Source organism: Lactuca serriola, chromosome 8 (assembly GCF_051521515.1).
Source record: "Lactuca serriola cultivar US96UC23 chromosome 8, Lser_US96UC23_V15, whole genome shotgun sequence".
Classification (NCBI taxonomy): Eukaryota; Viridiplantae; Streptophyta; class Magnoliopsida; order Asterales; family Asteraceae; genus Lactuca; species Lactuca serriola.
In genome coordinates this window covers 150,370,274-150,387,278 of record NC_136415.1, presented here as the reverse complement: position 1 = coordinate 150,387,278, position 17,005 = coordinate 150,370,274, and the positions used below count along the sequence as shown (strand labels likewise).

The following is a 17,005-nucleotide window of genomic DNA, read 5'->3' as shown; positions in this document are numbered from 1 at the left end:
TGGTTTCAAATAATTGCGTTTCATTTAAATTAAAATAAATTATAATTATATATTTAATCAAAATAGATAATATTTAGATTTTTCTGCTATAATAACAAATTTTTCATACTTTTTTATATATTTAGCTTGCTGAAAAACTAATTAGAAGTTGAAAAATTAATTGGCAGCTAAAAAACTGGCTCAAAAAAATGTTTGATAAAACCTAACTGCTAAACGTAAAACATATATAAAAGCAAGAAGAAAAATATGTTTATTATAATTAATAAATGATATTTTTGGAAGATTTAAAAAAAAACTCTATAAGTCACTTGAGTAGATACTCTAAGTAGTTTTTTAAAAAATTAACTTATAAATTTTTCAAAAGCTAGCTATAAGTTTATTTTTAAAAAACTTTTAAAAATAAACTAGTTATAACACGATCGAACATAAACTAAAATTGGTCATTCATTTTCACCGCTTTTAAATTCCGTGAGACAATTTTTAACGTGACAATTGGGAGTATATAAATATGAGTTTTTTTCAATTAAAAACCTCCTTACAAAAAGTTATGAGCTTTTAAAAAAGTTATTGTGAGAGCTTTAAACTAAATCATTTCTAAAAACGTGTTAATTAACGAATTTTTACTTAAAAAACATTTTTTTTAAAATTGCGTTTTTAATAAAAAGGAGAAACAATTATACTCAAGGTTCCAAAAAGCTCGTCATGGCTCTGCCATGTCGCACTATGGCTTGCACCTACCGCAAAGTTTTACCAAAATGGCGTTTTAACTCATATATGTGTATAAAAATGAATAATAGATGAAAATACAGATAAAAATATTAATTATATAGAAACTTGACATCTTAAGTCACGTCTTACAAATGTTGTAGCTCACCAAGGCTCGAAAAAGCTTGAGGTTTAACATTTCCGCCAAGTCACACCTTACGTTATTTAAAACCATAATTATACCTGATTCGAAAATGCATTCATTCATATATTAAATTGGTTCTTTCCCGATATCTTTTTAAGGAAATGTGGTATTTGGGTGAATATCTTTATTTTATTTATAATTAATTTAATCTTTAAATTTTAATATTAATTCATATATTAGTTTTTTTACTTAAATAATTATTTATTTAACATCAAGTGTCTCTTTACATTGTGTACATGTGAGACATTTATAGAGATGATTAGGGGTGACAATTCTAACCCAAACTCGTCAATCCAACCCAATAAATAGAAGGTTGGATTGAGAATTTTACATATTTAAGTAAATTATTAATTAATGGGTTGGTTTATGATTGAAATTTCTAACCTGTTCACAACTTGTTAGGCCCGTTTAAAAACTTTAAATATTTTTTAATTTATATTTATTTAGTATTATTATTTATTAATCATTATATTTTGATTATTTTTTATTTATCAAAAACTCAGTAACAATTATTGAAATTCGAATTAGTAAAATGATAGTTGAGTTGCATAAAATTTATAAATTAAATATTTATAATGTTTTATGGTTGTAAACACTTAATTGGGTTTATATTATGGGCATATAAAGTTATTGTTGTATATTTTTCAAACTTGAACAATTATTATAAAGTTTAAGTTTTGTTTAATTTTATTTGAAGAATTATTTTATTTTTAAAGAGTTTTTTGTGAAAATTTAAACGGATCAACTCAGGTTTAACATGTTAAGTAAATAAGTTGGGTTGCTAAAACAATAAACAAATTAACCCGATTTCAATCATTTTACTAAAAAGTTTAGGTTGGATTGGAAATTCCCAACGGGTTTATTTAAATATGTTACGTTAGATAAAGATTTTCAACCTTTAGTTAAACAGATCAATCCGTTAATGACTTAACCCAAACCCATTGGCACCCCTAAAGATGATGAGTGATTTTGTGTGTTTTACTCTTACACTTCATCTTCCCCATCAAGTTTCTCTGTGTGTTTTCACTAAAATGACTCTCTTCACAGGTATTTATTCCATAGAGACACTTAAATTGTTATTTTAAATTTGATGTATTTAAATTAAATATTATAAAATGTCAAGCGAATAAATTCGATGAATAATGATTCAGTTATTCATAATATATTTACCAAAAGTCCAACAATATCAAATAAACAGTAAGAATATATCTTTTGTACTGTTTATCCATTAGCTCCATTAGCTTTCGCCTTGCATGTACCTTTTCTGAAACTATTTGATATCTAATCAAATCAACTTTTTGATTTAAAAATTTTATTATTTGAAAAGTTGAAACATTTCAAAATTTCTCCATATTTTATTATAAAAGAAATTGAATCACTTGGTTTAAACTTTATTTAATGTGAGAGTAACTGAATTTGTAAGAGACAATTATAAAAATAACCATTTTTCTTGATTATTTTTATTAAATAGCTAAAAATTAATATTTAGTCAAAAATAGCCAAAAAAAAAAAAAGATAATTAAGGAAAAATGAACTACGGTTTGGGGCATTAAGCTATTGTTTCAGAACCCGTTAACCGTTTGAGGGTCCATTAGCTCATAATATATAGAATTGAAAATTTTTATTTGGGTCATTTTCCATTCTATGAAGCTAGAGAAAACTCTCTCAATGAAGACTCCGAACAATCATGTATTTTCTCGTATTCTTGAATTTTTTAAGCTTATTGTTGTTTAATATGAAATATATTAGATTTGAATATTTTTTTTGGAAAAAATAAATAAATAAAGGAAACATACGATTTCCTAAGTCGCCTACGGTTTACAACCAGTTGATGCACAAATTGTGCATTATGAGGTTGTACTCCATAGGTGACTTACAAAACCTATAATTTCCGTTAATTTTTTTTTTCAAACTTGTATAGTGATATAGTTGTACGTAAATGTAGGAATTTTGGGTTGATTTCATTTTGATCGAAAAAAGATCTGAAAGCCAAGAACAAAAGAGTAATTACTCATAGGATACACTAGTTTTAGAAGGAAACAATAGTTATTCAAAGGACATAGTAGTTTTTATCACCTACGGTTTGGAAAACCGTAGTTTAGAGATGAACTTTAGAGTTGGAGTAGTTCGGGATCGGAATCGGATTTGCTATATTATAGGAACCAAGAGTCGGACCGTCGTGCCATGTTGGTGCCGGTTTTTTGGTTATTTTTCAAACTAGAATTGGTTGATATGTTATAGATGGTATGTTGTCTTTCGAGTCATATATATGATCTAATATTTAACGAAAATATGATTTTATACATTCTAAAATGATGTACAAACACTAAATTACATGTCGGAAAAAAATCAAGTAATTCCGACTTCATATGAGTGAGTTATGCGTATTTTAAAAAGTTATGCATTCAAAAAAATAAAACAAAATGCTGAAATGAAAAAAATCAGAACATCGATATGATGTCTTATGGGGCCTATAATTGATTCAATATCTAACCAAAATATGTATTTCTATAGTATAAAATGAAGTACAAACACCAAATGACCTAAAAAAATCAAGTAAATTTAACTTCATATGAATGAGTTATGTGTATTTAAAAAAACGGGACAGATTCCAAATAAAACAAAATACTAAAATGGAAAAATCACAACATTGATATGTTGTTTTCCAAGGGTCTGTAGCTGATTTAATATCTAACCAAAATATGTATTTCTACACTCTAAAATGAAATACAAACACTAAATTAAATGCTTGGAAAAATCAAATAATTCTGACTTCATATTAGTGAGTTACATGTATTTTAAAAAGCCGGATAGATTCCAAAAAAAAAAAACAAGATGCTGAAATGGAAAAGGCACAACATTGATATACTGTCTTCCAGGGCCTATAGTTGATTAAATATCTAACAAAATTATGTATTTCTATAGTCTAAAATGAAGTACAAACACCAAATTACATGTTGAAAAAAAAATCAAATAATTCTGACTTCATATGAGTGAGTTATGTCAATAAGCTGGACAAATTTTGGTCTGATTCCGATTTTTTAGAATAGAACCGATGTTAGAACTGGAATCGATTTTTATAAAAGTAGAGAGTCGGTAACCAGTCCTTATTACTAAATCTAGTCCGCTTCCAGTTCCAGCGGTTCTAATGTTCATTCCTATCGTAGTTAATACATCGTATGTGATTTTTCATCTACGATTTCATATGTGCAAATGATTTTTTATATACTAAACCCTCAAACCATAGACCATGTATGAAACAGTAGGCGATTCTAAAAACCTGCGATTTCCTTGGCGATTTTTGGCTATTTGCAAAATTTTGGCTATTAAATAAGAAGTAATTAAAGAATTTGGCTAGATTTGTCATTGTCTCGATTTGTAATTCTATATATTTTGTATTTTTTTTCCACATTTAACCAATGAACTATAAAAAAGAAAAAAAAATTATGACAAACAGTTAAATTAAAAAAAAATTCGATTTCCAACGACTTATCGGACAACCAATAAACTTATAAACAAAATTTGACCGACAAACTATTTCAAATGTTTCAGAAATACCAATTTACACACTTTATTACATCAAGATGTAAAAACCATTTGTAAAAAATTTCCGCAAGATGTCGAAGACCAAAATTCACAAAAAAAATAAAAAAATAAAATAAAAATAATAATAATAATAATAATAAAATTGTGAAAAATATATATTCATAAAAATTAGTCGTAAAAAAATAATTTTAAAAATATAATAAGTACAATAAGGAATATATAAGATTATCAAAACTCTAATGTCACCGTAAAATCATCTGTAATACCCACCACTAATCATTATAATGGTGAGTGTCAGCTCATTATCATATCCTACCACTAAAACCATGATATATCTACCACTAACACATTACCCCACATCATTTTTTTTAAATAAATTTAATTCAAAAAATACAATAAACATTTTTTTAAAACTAGTTTTATTAAATTAAAAAAAAAACATTACATTATTTAAAAGAGTGAGAATTTAAAATAAAATATAAGAAAACATAAAAAATTCAAACACAAACAACTACCCTTAATCATATTTTTATAAACAATGTTATTCAATTTTGGAGAATTCTTCAACTTTTGCCAAGTTTTGAGATGTGTAAAACGTTTGTGGTTTGTGTTTTCATATCGATCCATAGTCACATTAACCAGATCGATATCGCCTTTCTGTACATTGTTTATAACAAAGTTGTAAATTTCATCAAATTCATAACATGTTATCCTCATATCGTGCCGCTTTGAACATATTTCGTCGAGATTTCGACTTGTAGAATCCATTAAACCATAGAAAATGCTTCGAACTTTTCACCAAAAATCTCCAGAGATTTTATTATCTTCGTCTTCCGAAACCGACACCCATGTTTGTACTAATTTCTCTTCGTCCTCTTTCAACTAATTCATCATTCCAGGAGCCTTGGTTTTCTAAAGATCAAACAACACAAATGTGTGAATATGAATAAAAGGAGAGAAGAATTGTATGAAATATAAGGAGGTTTGTAGCGGTATTTATATAGATAAAACTAAATAATAATAATAATAATAATAATAATAATAATAAAACCCCAAATAGCTGTTAGAATGATTGAGGCAAGAGTCAAAGAGCATTGTGCATCACAACACACCACGACCACGCCCCACCATGAAGGTGCGGACCAATGTTCACGAACCATGATCGTGACCTCGTAGACCACGATCCAATTCGTGGTATGGATTACAGATGCTCTAACTGTAGCTGTTGCTTCTTCTTGCCAAGGAGATTGTTTGGGAACATATGGGACACAATGACCATGAGGGTTACAACAATGTATAAACTAGGTTTATAGACTAAAGAATAACGATGACCTTTTTATATGTGGATTTATATCCACATAAATGTAGACAGATGAAAATGCCAACTAGATAGCCATCGTAAGTCTTGAAAACAACTTACCCCCTCACTCTTGGAAGAATGGCTTCGTTGACAGTTTTTGATAGGTTATTTGTTTGGGCTTATACAATGACATGGCATTGGTGAAAACTAATACTATATGTTTGGGCTAGCCGTTTATGAAATAAGATCTAGAATAAAATCACATACCAAACATAGGATTAGAATCAAAATTCATTTCCAAATCCCTCAAACCGAAATCTACCAAAATGTGTTCTCTAAAGTTTCATTTTATTATCTATCAGTATCAATCAAACAAATATTTATGTAACAATCTTACAAATAGCTTCTTTTATAATCAAGAAATCGAAATGTGTGTAACTATGATATTCATCATCATCATCCATTTCCCTTTAGAATTATCATCAAGAAAAGAGATATCATCATTTCAAACGGAGTTTACTTTACAGATGAAAGAACAAAGAGAACTGAACACTCACTTTCACTTAAACCACAATTTTAAACTTAAGTGGGGCCGGGGGACAATATGATAATATATCCAGTTACTGCCCTTGTCTTGTAAAACTAAAATTATGTTGAGAAATGCTTCATGGTAACAACGTATGATTGCCAAGTCCCATTGATTCAGCAAATTCTCTTGAAGAGAAAGTGTCGGCTTGCTCCTGTTATTTGTTGTTGATTTAAGAATATTTAATAAAAAGTCATGTCAATTGTTAATTGTTAATTGTTAATTTAAGAAAAGAAATGAACAGGTATGTACCTGAAGCCGATGCAAGAGATACATCATAAACAGGTGCACAAATACCTGCATACAGTTACAATTTACAATTTAATAATATTGGCAAGAAAAAAAAATGTTGGAATTTAAGTGAAGAATAGGGTTGTTACCATGTAAAAGAGTAGTATAAGTCTAGCAACAGGATATCGCCAAAGAAACCTCATTGCCCGAACAGCACCTGTATCTAAAATCTTTGCAGCCTTCTGCACCTGCATTTGCATTCATGACCAATAAATATATATCATTCATAATTTCATATCATATAAACCCACCAGCCACCAATAAGAGAATGCCATATGGAAAGTGCAGTTACCTACCTGTATGCTTGCTCCAACTAAATGTCGATGATGAAAGGGCAGAGGCCTGAAATCAAATTACATAATTAAATGTGCCTTTATTAAATTATAAAAATAAATAGCAGAGCTTACTCTAGGGCTTTCATGTCAGTGTCTTCATCCCAACTTGATGATGCACGACGAGGGAATCTGCTCTTTTCTACTTCCACCTGCTCACTCACTCAATAATCAGTAAATAAACCCTAAACCCTAAACACAGCAAGTGAATTAAGTAGCTAATAATAATAATAATAAATTAATGAACCTGAGCTTCTTGAATACGTTTCATCTCCTTCTCTAATTGGAATTCTGCTGCAGCTTTTTCACTCGTCATTGCTTCCAATTGTGTTTGCTTGTAATACTGTCATATCACAATTCAACTCCACACATAAGTCACTAATTAAATTAATTCAATTACAGGTGGTGTTGATGTACCAATAAATCTGTAAGTTCCCTGTATCGTTTCTCCAGCTCCATATGCTCCTACTCGTCGATACCAAAAAAACAAATATTATTATTTCTGTTTTCTTTTATTACGTACACCATTCTACTTTATAAAAGCTACCTTATAGTACTTTCCATTTTTATACTACAGCATTCTACTTTTTATATTATGATTTGGAGAATCTATCTACCTATTCTATTATAGCAATAGGGTAGGTAACTTGTTTATATATTTTTCCTTAAGAAACACTGTATTTTTTACAACAAATTGTTATTAGGAATAAGAATAACCTCATAAGCAAAAAGTAAAAAGTAAAAGGTAATACCTGGCGTGAATAATGCTCAGCATCCCTCTTCATGGCAGCCATTTCCACTCTCATTTTTTGAACTTCAGCCTGCCATAATCATCCATCCCATTGGTTCTTCATTTTTGAAAGATGGGCATCACATAATAGATTCTACTGTATTTAAATTTTTGTATCCCATCCAAAAAGACATATATGCCCTCCTCATGGAAGACAGCTTGTAACCCAAGAAATGGAGAAAGAAAGAAAGCATTAAAACTTGCCTCCATTGAAGACAGCTTTCTCTCAGCATCTCTCTGCCCTTGACGTGCACGCTCTACTTCTTCTTGCCAAGCTTGCATCTAAAAAATAAAAACATATGAATTTTTAAATATATATATTATTTAATTCATATCCTACCTACCTGAATCAGTTGATTGGCATCTTCTGGAGACTTCTTGTGGCCTCGACGAGCACGGGCTTCAGTATCTTGCAGTTCTTGAGTTAAACTAGAACATTCAACCTGATGATGCCAACTGTTCTTAGAACTTAATAAATAAATATATATACATATACATATTTTTAAGAAAATAAACTCAGCTTAAAGCTTGATTTTATGTATTGTAGTTTTACCTCAAGTAGTGCCACCTTCTGCTCAAGCTCCACTGCTTTTGCAGTCCTCTCATCAGCTGTTCTCTAATACACACACAGCACAATTCAAAACTATTACCCATTAATCATCATTTTTAAAAATCAAGTTGTATGTTAACTAATATAAGGTGTGACACAAAAGAAAAATACATCTTGTGAATACCTGGATCTTGGCTAAGGCTGTGGATGCATCAAGAGCTCGGTGTTCCAGTTCTACTTCCCTTTCCATTGCAGCCTATCAAATATTAATTAATTATAAAAATCATCATCACTTTATTTAAAACATTAAACAAAATTAAAATAAAAGAAGAATAAGACAAGACCATCTTGGTAGCATTGTGTGCAGCATGCTCTTCTTCTGCTCTTCGTTCTGCAGATGCAAGCTCTTCCTTTAAAGCCTGCACGCACAATCACATTTCCAATAATGCCCCCAATGTCAAAAAAACAGGACATGGACATTTACTTCCATCATTTTATATTTTTCTTACTTGCATCATTCTTGTTTCCGTTAGTTCCCTACTCCTCATTATAGACTCCATGTTTGCCTGGTAAAAAGTAAAACATGCATATTATTAAAACAACTATTACTATTTTTTTCATCAATGTAACTAATTACACCTCTCAACTTCATGTGTAGAATGGGTTAAGAAATTATATTTGCAGGAATAATATTTATACCAAGTCCAGAAACAGAACCATAAAAGGTAGCATAGAAAGATAAAGATGTAGTAAAACTTGCATTAAATTCATAAGAGTGTATAATAATAATAATAATATATAAACCTGCAATGATGCCAAATTTCCTTCAGATAAAGCAGCTTGTTTTTTAACCATCTCCATGGAATTCACAAGTGCTTCAATCTCAGCATTCTTTGTAGCCAAGGCCTCCAACATGCTTGACTCCACTCTGTTCACCTCCTCTTTTGATAAAGACAACTCTTTTTGCAATTCTTTTATGCGTGTCTCGTATGATTTACTTAGATCTCTCTGTTAAATTCAAAATAAGCTGTAAACAGCATTTCTTTAATATATACAAATACTGCATCTAAATTCTAAAGCATAATAAATGCATTCAGAATCTACCTCTGCTACTAGAAGCTCCTCTAATTGTGCATTTTCTGATTTGTATTCCTGAAGCCGTGATGAAAGCCCAGCACAAACCTAAAGAAATAAACTACTTTCATTTATATGATCTACTTTTATATTCACAGAAAAACAATGATCTACTTTTATACAAGTATGTGTGTATTAAATAAACCATGAAGGATTAATCACCACAATGATAAAAAAAAAATGAAACTAAACTTGTAGACTTACCCGAGCCAATCGAGCCTCTTTTGATTGACCAGTGGTTTTTGAACTTTCAAGCAGCCCTTGTGCCTATTAAATACAAAGGAATTCCATAAAACCTCTTTTGAGCATATTAAGAAAACATAAATCAAACAAAGAATCCAAAAACATGATGCCACTTAACTATAGTTTACCTCCTCAAGCTGATCTTGTATTTTCTTTGAGGAACCAGACTGATCTTGTCCTTTCTTTGGGGAAGTAGGCTCATCTTGTATTTTCTTTGGGGAATCAAGCTGATCTTGTACTTTTTTATATTCTTGATTCTTCTTTTCATCTATCTGAGGTTCAATTTTGAGATTGTGATCTTTTAAAGATTGAGATCCCTCTTTGTTGATCACTATTTCATTTCCTTGATCTTTCAGTAAGACATCTTGACCATCATCAGAGGGATGATTTTTTACAGATTCATTCTCTTCCAAAGTTACTGATGCTGATGAGATTTCCTCATTAGACTTGGAAGAAGACCCATTGGCAATATCACCATTAACAATTGATGAAACAACTTCTACATTTGATGTGTCTTCATTGTACAAAGACACGGGAACATCATTTTTAACTTTGTGTTGTTCATTGTCTTCGGTTGTTGAAGAAGAATGAACATGATTAATCTCGTCATTATCAGTTGATAAATCTATATCAGATGAAGCTTTAGATAAGGATGCACGGGAGCTGGTTTTCTTTATGGAAGTATCAACTATAGATGTTTCATCTGAAGGTTTTTCCTTTTTAGGCTGCAAATTGTGTAGTTTTAGATTATTTGAGGGTAAGAATACTCGCATAGATTTTATAAATACCAAAATAAGCCTTTATATTACCTTTGCTTTTGACTTTTTACTCTTTGCACGAGATCCTTGTCCATTGGAAGCTAGAGGTGCTGAATGTGAAAATCATGATTAAGAAAGAAATTAGTCAAATAGATAACTGTTGTATAATACTGAAACCATATATGCATAACATCCGTTGTATAATATCAACTCTTAATAACAAATTTATACAGATTCGGTGCTAATATAAGAAAAATGGATTTGAAAACAAAAAAACATTATGTTTAAAAGTCAAAGCATAATGCAGATTGAAGCTTACTAACCTGGTGACTGAGAAGAATTTGGTAGCTCATCTCCAACTACAAGTTTTGCCCTTCGATCTACAACTTCAAATAAATCTGTGAAACACATACCATAAGCTTTGTGAGTCTTCAAGAAATATCAAGTTCATGGATTCATGTATGTGACAAGTAGTCATGTATGTTGTCTACCATACTGCCCTACTATAATGTAATTATATGTGTATGTGTCCTCAAATAATAATAATAAAAACACCAGTAAAAAATGTACATTTATATGTTGCTGGCCAAAAAGCTAATGTCAAAAACAATACACAATAGATTTGATAACAGCAGCATACAACATATGTCATGCATTGAAAGCATAAAAGTTGAATTGCCTGATAGAAGAGCTCAGAAGATAAAGAAAGTCAAAGGAAGCAATAGAAAAACAGACCCTAGTAATAAAGACATGTCAAAGCTTTCATTTAACATTGTAGTGGACTTCAAGACTCGGTTGACATCATACTAGTGCAAAATGAAAAACAAGTGCCATGTGAATTTCACAGGAGACAAAAGCTGAATTTTCTAAAGGTGTTATGATTGGCCCTTCATCATGGCATGAAGGACAAGTCACATTAGACAGAAAAATAATCTCATACTGTAAAAGGAGAGATGAGATCTTCCCCTGATCCTATTATAGAGCATTAAAACAGAATATATATAAAATTACTTAGTTTTTTTAGAGCTTTTTTCTAATAAATTGCATCAATGGTTTTCTTTAGCATTTGCTTTGCCAGGTGTCAAGTTTGTGTGGCAAATTAACCCCATTAATTGTTATTTTCATTATCATGACCCAATAGGAAATTACATGAAATCGCTTGGACAATAGAAGTAGCAGAAAATTTAGCATATAGGATGCTTATGCTTTAGACTAAATAAGCATCTTATTTTGTACAATATGTAGTTAACCTTACAGCACATACCACGTTAATACAAGAAAACCTTTGGAAGCCACATGCACATTGATGATTTTATAGAAGATGTGCCTACCTCACAACTCTACTTATCATGCCAAAATAAAGCTTCAGGTGCACTTCACATACTAACTTCAAGGATCTAGATCCCATATAATCAACTTAAGTACCTAACGCCTATATCCCTAACCACATAGCTTAAGCTTTCAAATCACAATGAACAATCGCATAATAATCTCATATAGCATCAATACCTCCATTATCAGCTAGAAACCAACATTCCCTAACTTACATCTAGATTGAGTAGAACGGGAAAAAACGAATTTCCCGTATTTCGAACCCAATACAATCTCGCTTTTTTTTTTTTTTTTCAATTTAAGCTTCAATTACTTGGGGAATTGAACTAGGGCAAGGAAAAAGTGAATCATACCTTCAGCAGCTTTGAGCCAATGAGCCATCGCAATGATCAATGCAAAATAACTAATGCCATCAGAATGAACTCAAATTGGACGATTGATTCCCACAAGTTATAAATTGTTAGGCGAAATACGATCTCAAATGCGTTTCTACACCAAATATTTGTTTTCGATTTGATGCGAACAGTTGAAGAACAGCGACGTCACAGCGAGAGAAATTGATCAAGGCAGTCGTCAAAAGGGTTGTCTGTTGAAAGTTATTCGATGAGTTTGGGGTTATTTAGTATGTTGTGAGGTCCATGGTACTATGAAAGGGCATCACAATCATAGCCGTCCAAAAACAACATAAATCACATGTAATACATATTATAGGCCGTTTCTTTTAGGATATATGGCCGTTAGTCCTTGATACGTAGCAAACAAAATAGTTCGAAGGCTTGGAATTATTATACCTCAATCATATATTTAATATTATACTGTTAAATAATTGATGGATAACTCTATACTCTATATGGTCTCCTAGTGTTTATCTCTACATAAGATAGATTTTCTCTCAAGCGACAGATCCAATTTATCTCTTCTACACGATCTTCATATGTCACTATTGAGACACGTTTTCAAATCATCCAAAGGTCTTCTTTTCATAAACCTTAATAGATCTTAAGTAGGGAACGAACCCATCTTGCTTTAATTGTTAATAGATCTTAAGTAACCCATCTTGCTTTACACGTCTTAAAGTTGTTTAATAGTTATTGATTGAGTCAGATCTGATTGAGTCAAACCCAACTTCCTACTAAACTCTATAAGAAGCATATCAAGACTACATAACTGAATCAGAAGCTTCTAATTGTTTATCAAACAGTCTAAATCTAACCAAGTAAAACTCAACTTTTTACCTGCCTCAGTAACATGCATATAAATCAACCTCTTATATCAAAAACTTATCACCAATGGACAATAGTTTATGACAATATCATTTGACATCATCTAGGAACACTTGCTACTTTCGACTCATATATCACTTGCATTCTCATCGATAAACTTTTATTTGTTCTTGAATTAAATGACAAAAATCTTTACAGGTTTTGTGCTTGTTGCAAAACTCACTTACATGTTTGTTGGAAAACATAGATCACAAGAGCACCATTTTAAGTTTTTTTTTGGCCAACGTTTTAGTTTTTCTATCGTTAATGGGTTTGTAGTTTTCAAAAACTATTTCTTCCAAATATTATAAGAATGCTTGCATCTCTAATCTCTAAAGAATAGTTTATAGTACCTTATGTAAATTCTGCAACTTAATGTACAAAAGAATTATAAAAATATTGTTTAAGAAGAAATAGTACCGACCCTAATAAGTAAATTTTAGTTCTCATGTTATGAATAAGTATGTGTAAATATGTTCCAAGTATAGATAAAATATGTTCAATTATAATTTTTTTTCCATATTATTAATGTAATACTAGATAACTTTTTTGTAATAAATGAAACTGCTAGATATCTAAACATCTAAACATATGATAATATAAATCAACTTATAAAGAAGAGATAAACATAATTGATGGATGAGTTTGTATTATTATTATTTTCTATTATGATTATGATCATATATGTATTCGTCGTATATTATGTTTTATCATTATATAGGACACTAAATTCGAATATACAAAACTTCAGGGGCTTGTGTGAAAAAATATCCAAAGTTGAGGCAGGAGATATCGAATCTAATGTCCCAATACGTCGTCGTTGCGAGCGGCCCTACCACCAAAATTGATGCGGGGATACGGGTTTTTCCGTTTTTGCATAAACCCTAAATTCCTTTTTCAAGACATTTCTAAGTGAACGTGGAAGCCCTGTCTCCGATCAAATGAGTACTCACTGTTCTTAATTGCAGAAAGCTGCAGTTAACTCTTTGTTTTTATTTCTTTAAGTGATAGCCCTTTTTGTTGAATTTGTAGGAGCTTGTGCATTCGTTTCAGAGATATGGAAGAAGAAACAAGTAAATTTGAGTATATTGAGGTGCTATGGAGAATCTCGCCATCTTCATTCCAGCTATCGTTTCGTTCAATTGCCGTTTAACGCGAGTCAGGTAGGTATTCATTGATTGTAACCGTGTATGTATGAAATTTGAGTTTTTGTATGTCAATCGAATCACAAGATTTCCATTGTTGCTTGTTACAGGTGGTAACAAGCCAAACATCTGTGTTCCACAATTCTCTTATTGCTTCTTCTATTCAACAGTGTAAATTTTTCTCATTTGCATCTTCTCAAACTAATGAAAATGAGACTGCTCAACCTGCGAATAAGCCAGAAGCTACTATGGAGACAAATAACGCTTCTCAAACAGAACATCCTGACAAGAAAGTGGATTCGGGTGCCACCGATGTATCCCAATCTGTCAAAAAAAGGAGAAGTGGTACTAAAAGAACTAAATTTTCTGATTCAGATTCAGATTCTGAAAACAACTTATCCAGGGACGAATTAGTAACTCTTCTAGCAAAAAAGAAAGAACTTCTTAAGAAAAAGCACAGGGAAATGGAGATTATGCAAGAGAAATTCCTGATGAGTTATGCTGAAAATAATAATATTATTGAAAGGACAAAACGGGAAGCAGAAAATTCAAAAAAGTTCGCCATACAGGTGTTTCTTGATCTTCCTGTGTGTTTCTTCTAAAAACAATTCTAGTTTTTTAGTGTTGTTTAATTTGATTACAATTTACATGTTGCAGTCATTTGCAAAGAGCTTGCTGGATGTTGCAGATAATGTTGGTAGGGCTTCAATGGTTGTTAAAGACAAATTTACAAAAATGGACACAAGTGAAGACCCTACTGGAGCTCTATCACTTTTAAAAACATTGCTTGAAGGTGTTGAGATGACAGAAAAACAGCTAGCAGAGGTAACTGTTTGTCTGTTTTCTTAAACTAAAATGGTAACCACTATGATTAATTTTCATATAAACGTATCAGTTTAGCCAATTAACTATTCCTCTAATCACTACAAACAATAGTTAAGTGGCTAAATTGATAAAATGGTGTATAACTTGTGTTTTTTTTTTGTATTTAACAGGTATTCAAGAAGTTTGGAGTAGAAAAATATGATCCTGTGAATGAAGAATTTGATCCAAATAGACATAATGCAGTTTTTCAAGTGCAGGATCCTTCCAAGCCTCCAAATACTGTAGCGGTTGTAATGAAGGTATTCTGGCTTAACTTTAATTAAAAATTGTTATGTTTGACTTAATATGTAGTTTATATTAGTTATTGACAATTAATTAAATAATTAGAATGTGCTAACAAAATGTGGGAATCTTGCAAAGTGATTGTTAAATGTTATGTAATAATTAGGTAATTTTGGCATACATATTTGTCAAAGGGCAAAATACAGAAAAGCACGGCATATTATGTTATTTTACATTTGTCATCTAGCTTATCAGCTATCGGCTAGCTTTTCAGCTAGGCTGTCAGACACAAACATAACCTAAGTCAAACAAATATAATGGTTTAATAGAATAAGATATCCTATATATATATATATATATATATATATATATATATATATATATATATATATATATATATATTGCCATATCCACGTTCACACGCATTCCATATGGATACATATCAAAATATAGGGACTTTTTTGTAAATTTTGCAGGCGGGATACATGTTACATGAACGAATCATACGGCCAGCTGAAGTTGGTGTAACGGGTGGCGTGGGTATGGACAAGAAAGAGAGGGAAAGTAGGGATTGAGATTGATAACACAAACCTCCTTTTACCAAACATTGTATATAATGGTGTTTCTTTTTTAGGTTAAGTGATATTAAGAAGATGCATTTATCCATTAAGAGCTCTTTTTTTATGTAGGCTACATTTGAAAGACCATTTTCTATTTAGCATATGGCGTCGTATATTAAAATATGTATTTTAAATTCAACATGTGGCAATTTTCTTTTTTTGATGAAATTGTATGAGATACTAACATTGATTTTCATAAATTTTGGTATTATATTAAAAGCTTCGGAAGTTTTAGTTTTTATTTGTTGTTAGTTTGTATGTTTTCTTTTTTAATTATAGTTCGTATACATTACGTAATATTGTTACTTTTTCATTGACAATTTTTTATGATATCTTAATACATTTATTTTTAAAAATCACATAAAAAACCTATAACCCCCGCCCACTTTAAATTTGCTTCAAATACTTTTGTTTTTATTTAGAGCTACGTTTGTTAAAAAAAATAAGGACGTAAGTTATATGAAAGCGTGAAAAAATTGAAGATTTGAAAGAAAAAAAAAAACTTTAGAAAATGTTGTAAAATATTGTAAAACAGTTTTTTAAATTTTAAAAATGTCGTAAAATGTAAATTTGTACAAACAATAAATTTAGGAGAATATTTGTAACAAAGTTCAAAGTTTGAATCAAATTATATATAGCATAAAAGCTTAAACCTTCACCTTCGTGAACAATATATTTTCTTTTCTTTCTTCATTGCACACGGGAGTCTTCCTCTTTTCACTTTGGGGCACATATCTTTCCTTCTGTTTCTTTTCTTTACTTATCTGACTTATTTTGTTCTTCTTATGTTCAATTTTGCCGACTCTTTTCTTCTTCTTATCTTCAATTTGGCCAACTTAGATTATATTTATCTACTGTTTCTGCTCTTTTGTCTTTTGTTGTTGTGTTGCTAATTTCTCTTGCACGCTTCCTTCTTTAGGTATGTTCTCTCATCCTTCTTCTTTAATCCGATGTTTGCACCTTTCACTTCTAGACGTAGTTTCTCTCCCGTTTAGCTGCGATTTTATCTTCTGAAAAAGGGTTATTTTCTTCTATTGCTAACCCAACAAATGGAAATCATCCTCAACAATCTCATTGCTCACTATGAGGCAGAGAAATT

At 30.7% G+C, this 17,005-nt stretch overlaps 2 protein-coding genes across 3 annotated transcripts; one reads left to right on the top strand and one right to left on the bottom strand.

Annotated features, from left to right (window-relative positions):
- Positions 1-6,149: 6,149 nt before the first annotated feature.
- On the bottom strand, positions 6,150-12,367 carry GC1 (golgin Putative 1). 2 transcript variants are annotated; one of them, XR_013688871.1, is made up of 21 exons: positions 12,126-12,367; positions 10,764-10,838; positions 10,492-10,550; positions 9,811-10,407; positions 9,644-9,706; positions 9,410-9,487; positions 9,110-9,313; positions 8,815-8,871; positions 8,650-8,724; positions 8,490-8,561; positions 8,309-8,371; positions 8,100-8,198; positions 7,960-8,037; positions 7,718-7,786; positions 7,383-7,430; positions 7,213-7,308; positions 7,041-7,117; positions 6,926-6,975; positions 6,723-6,821; positions 6,595-6,639; positions 6,150-6,496 (listed from the first exon to the last, which is right to left on the bottom strand). XR_013688871.1 is itself a non-coding variant. In XM_079014763.1 (21 exons), the coding sequence occupies exons 1-21, from the start codon at positions 12,151-12,153 to the stop codon at positions 6,422-6,424; spliced, it is 2,103 nt and encodes a 700-aa protein (XP_078870889.1). In that variant the 5' UTR covers positions 12,154-12,367; the 3' UTR covers positions 6,150-6,421. The 2 variants fall into 2 exon arrangements, 1 of the variants encoding a protein (XP_078870889.1); XM_079014763.1 differs by having other exon boundaries at positions 6,930-6,975.
- A 1,502-nt stretch (positions 12,368-13,869) lies between these two features.
- LOC145070369 (grpE protein homolog 2, mitochondrial-like) lies at positions 13,870-16,045 on the top strand. Its single transcript, XM_079017301.1, has 6 exons — positions 13,870-13,979; positions 14,067-14,197; positions 14,290-14,748; positions 14,837-15,004; positions 15,175-15,303; positions 15,763-16,045. The coding sequence occupies exons 1-6, from the start codon at positions 13,976-13,978 to the stop codon at positions 15,859-15,861; spliced, it is 990 nt and encodes a 329-aa protein (XP_078873427.1). The 5' UTR covers positions 13,870-13,975; the 3' UTR covers positions 15,862-16,045.
- The last annotated feature ends 960 nt before the right edge of the window (positions 16,046-17,005 follow it).

What these genes read in the sequence shown, in the direction of transcription:
- LOC145070369 (XM_079017301.1), top strand. An exon ending in CAAAAAAGTTCGCCATACAG is followed by an intron (nt 14,749 to 14,836) that starts GTGTTTCTTGAT and finishes TACATGTTGCAG; the next exon opens with TCATTTGCAAAGAGCTTGCT. An exon ending in CAGAAAAACAGCTAGCAGAG is followed by an intron (nt 15,005 to 15,174) that starts GTAACTGTTTGT and finishes TGTATTTAACAG; the next exon opens with GTATTCAAGAAGTTTGGAGT.
- GC1 (XM_079014763.1), bottom strand. Translation starts at nt 12,153, where the DNA reads ATGGCTCATTGGCTCAAAGCTGCTGAAG. An exon ending in TTGGCTCAAAGCTGCTGAAG is followed by an intron (nt 10,839 to 12,125) that starts GTATGATTCACT and finishes TGTGTTTCACAG; the next exon opens with ATTTATTTGAAGTTGTAGAT. An exon ending in CAGCCTTAGCCAAGATCCAG is followed by an intron (nt 8,372 to 8,489) that starts GTATTCACAAGA and finishes TGTGTGTATTAG; the next exon opens with AGAACAGCTGATGAGAGGAC.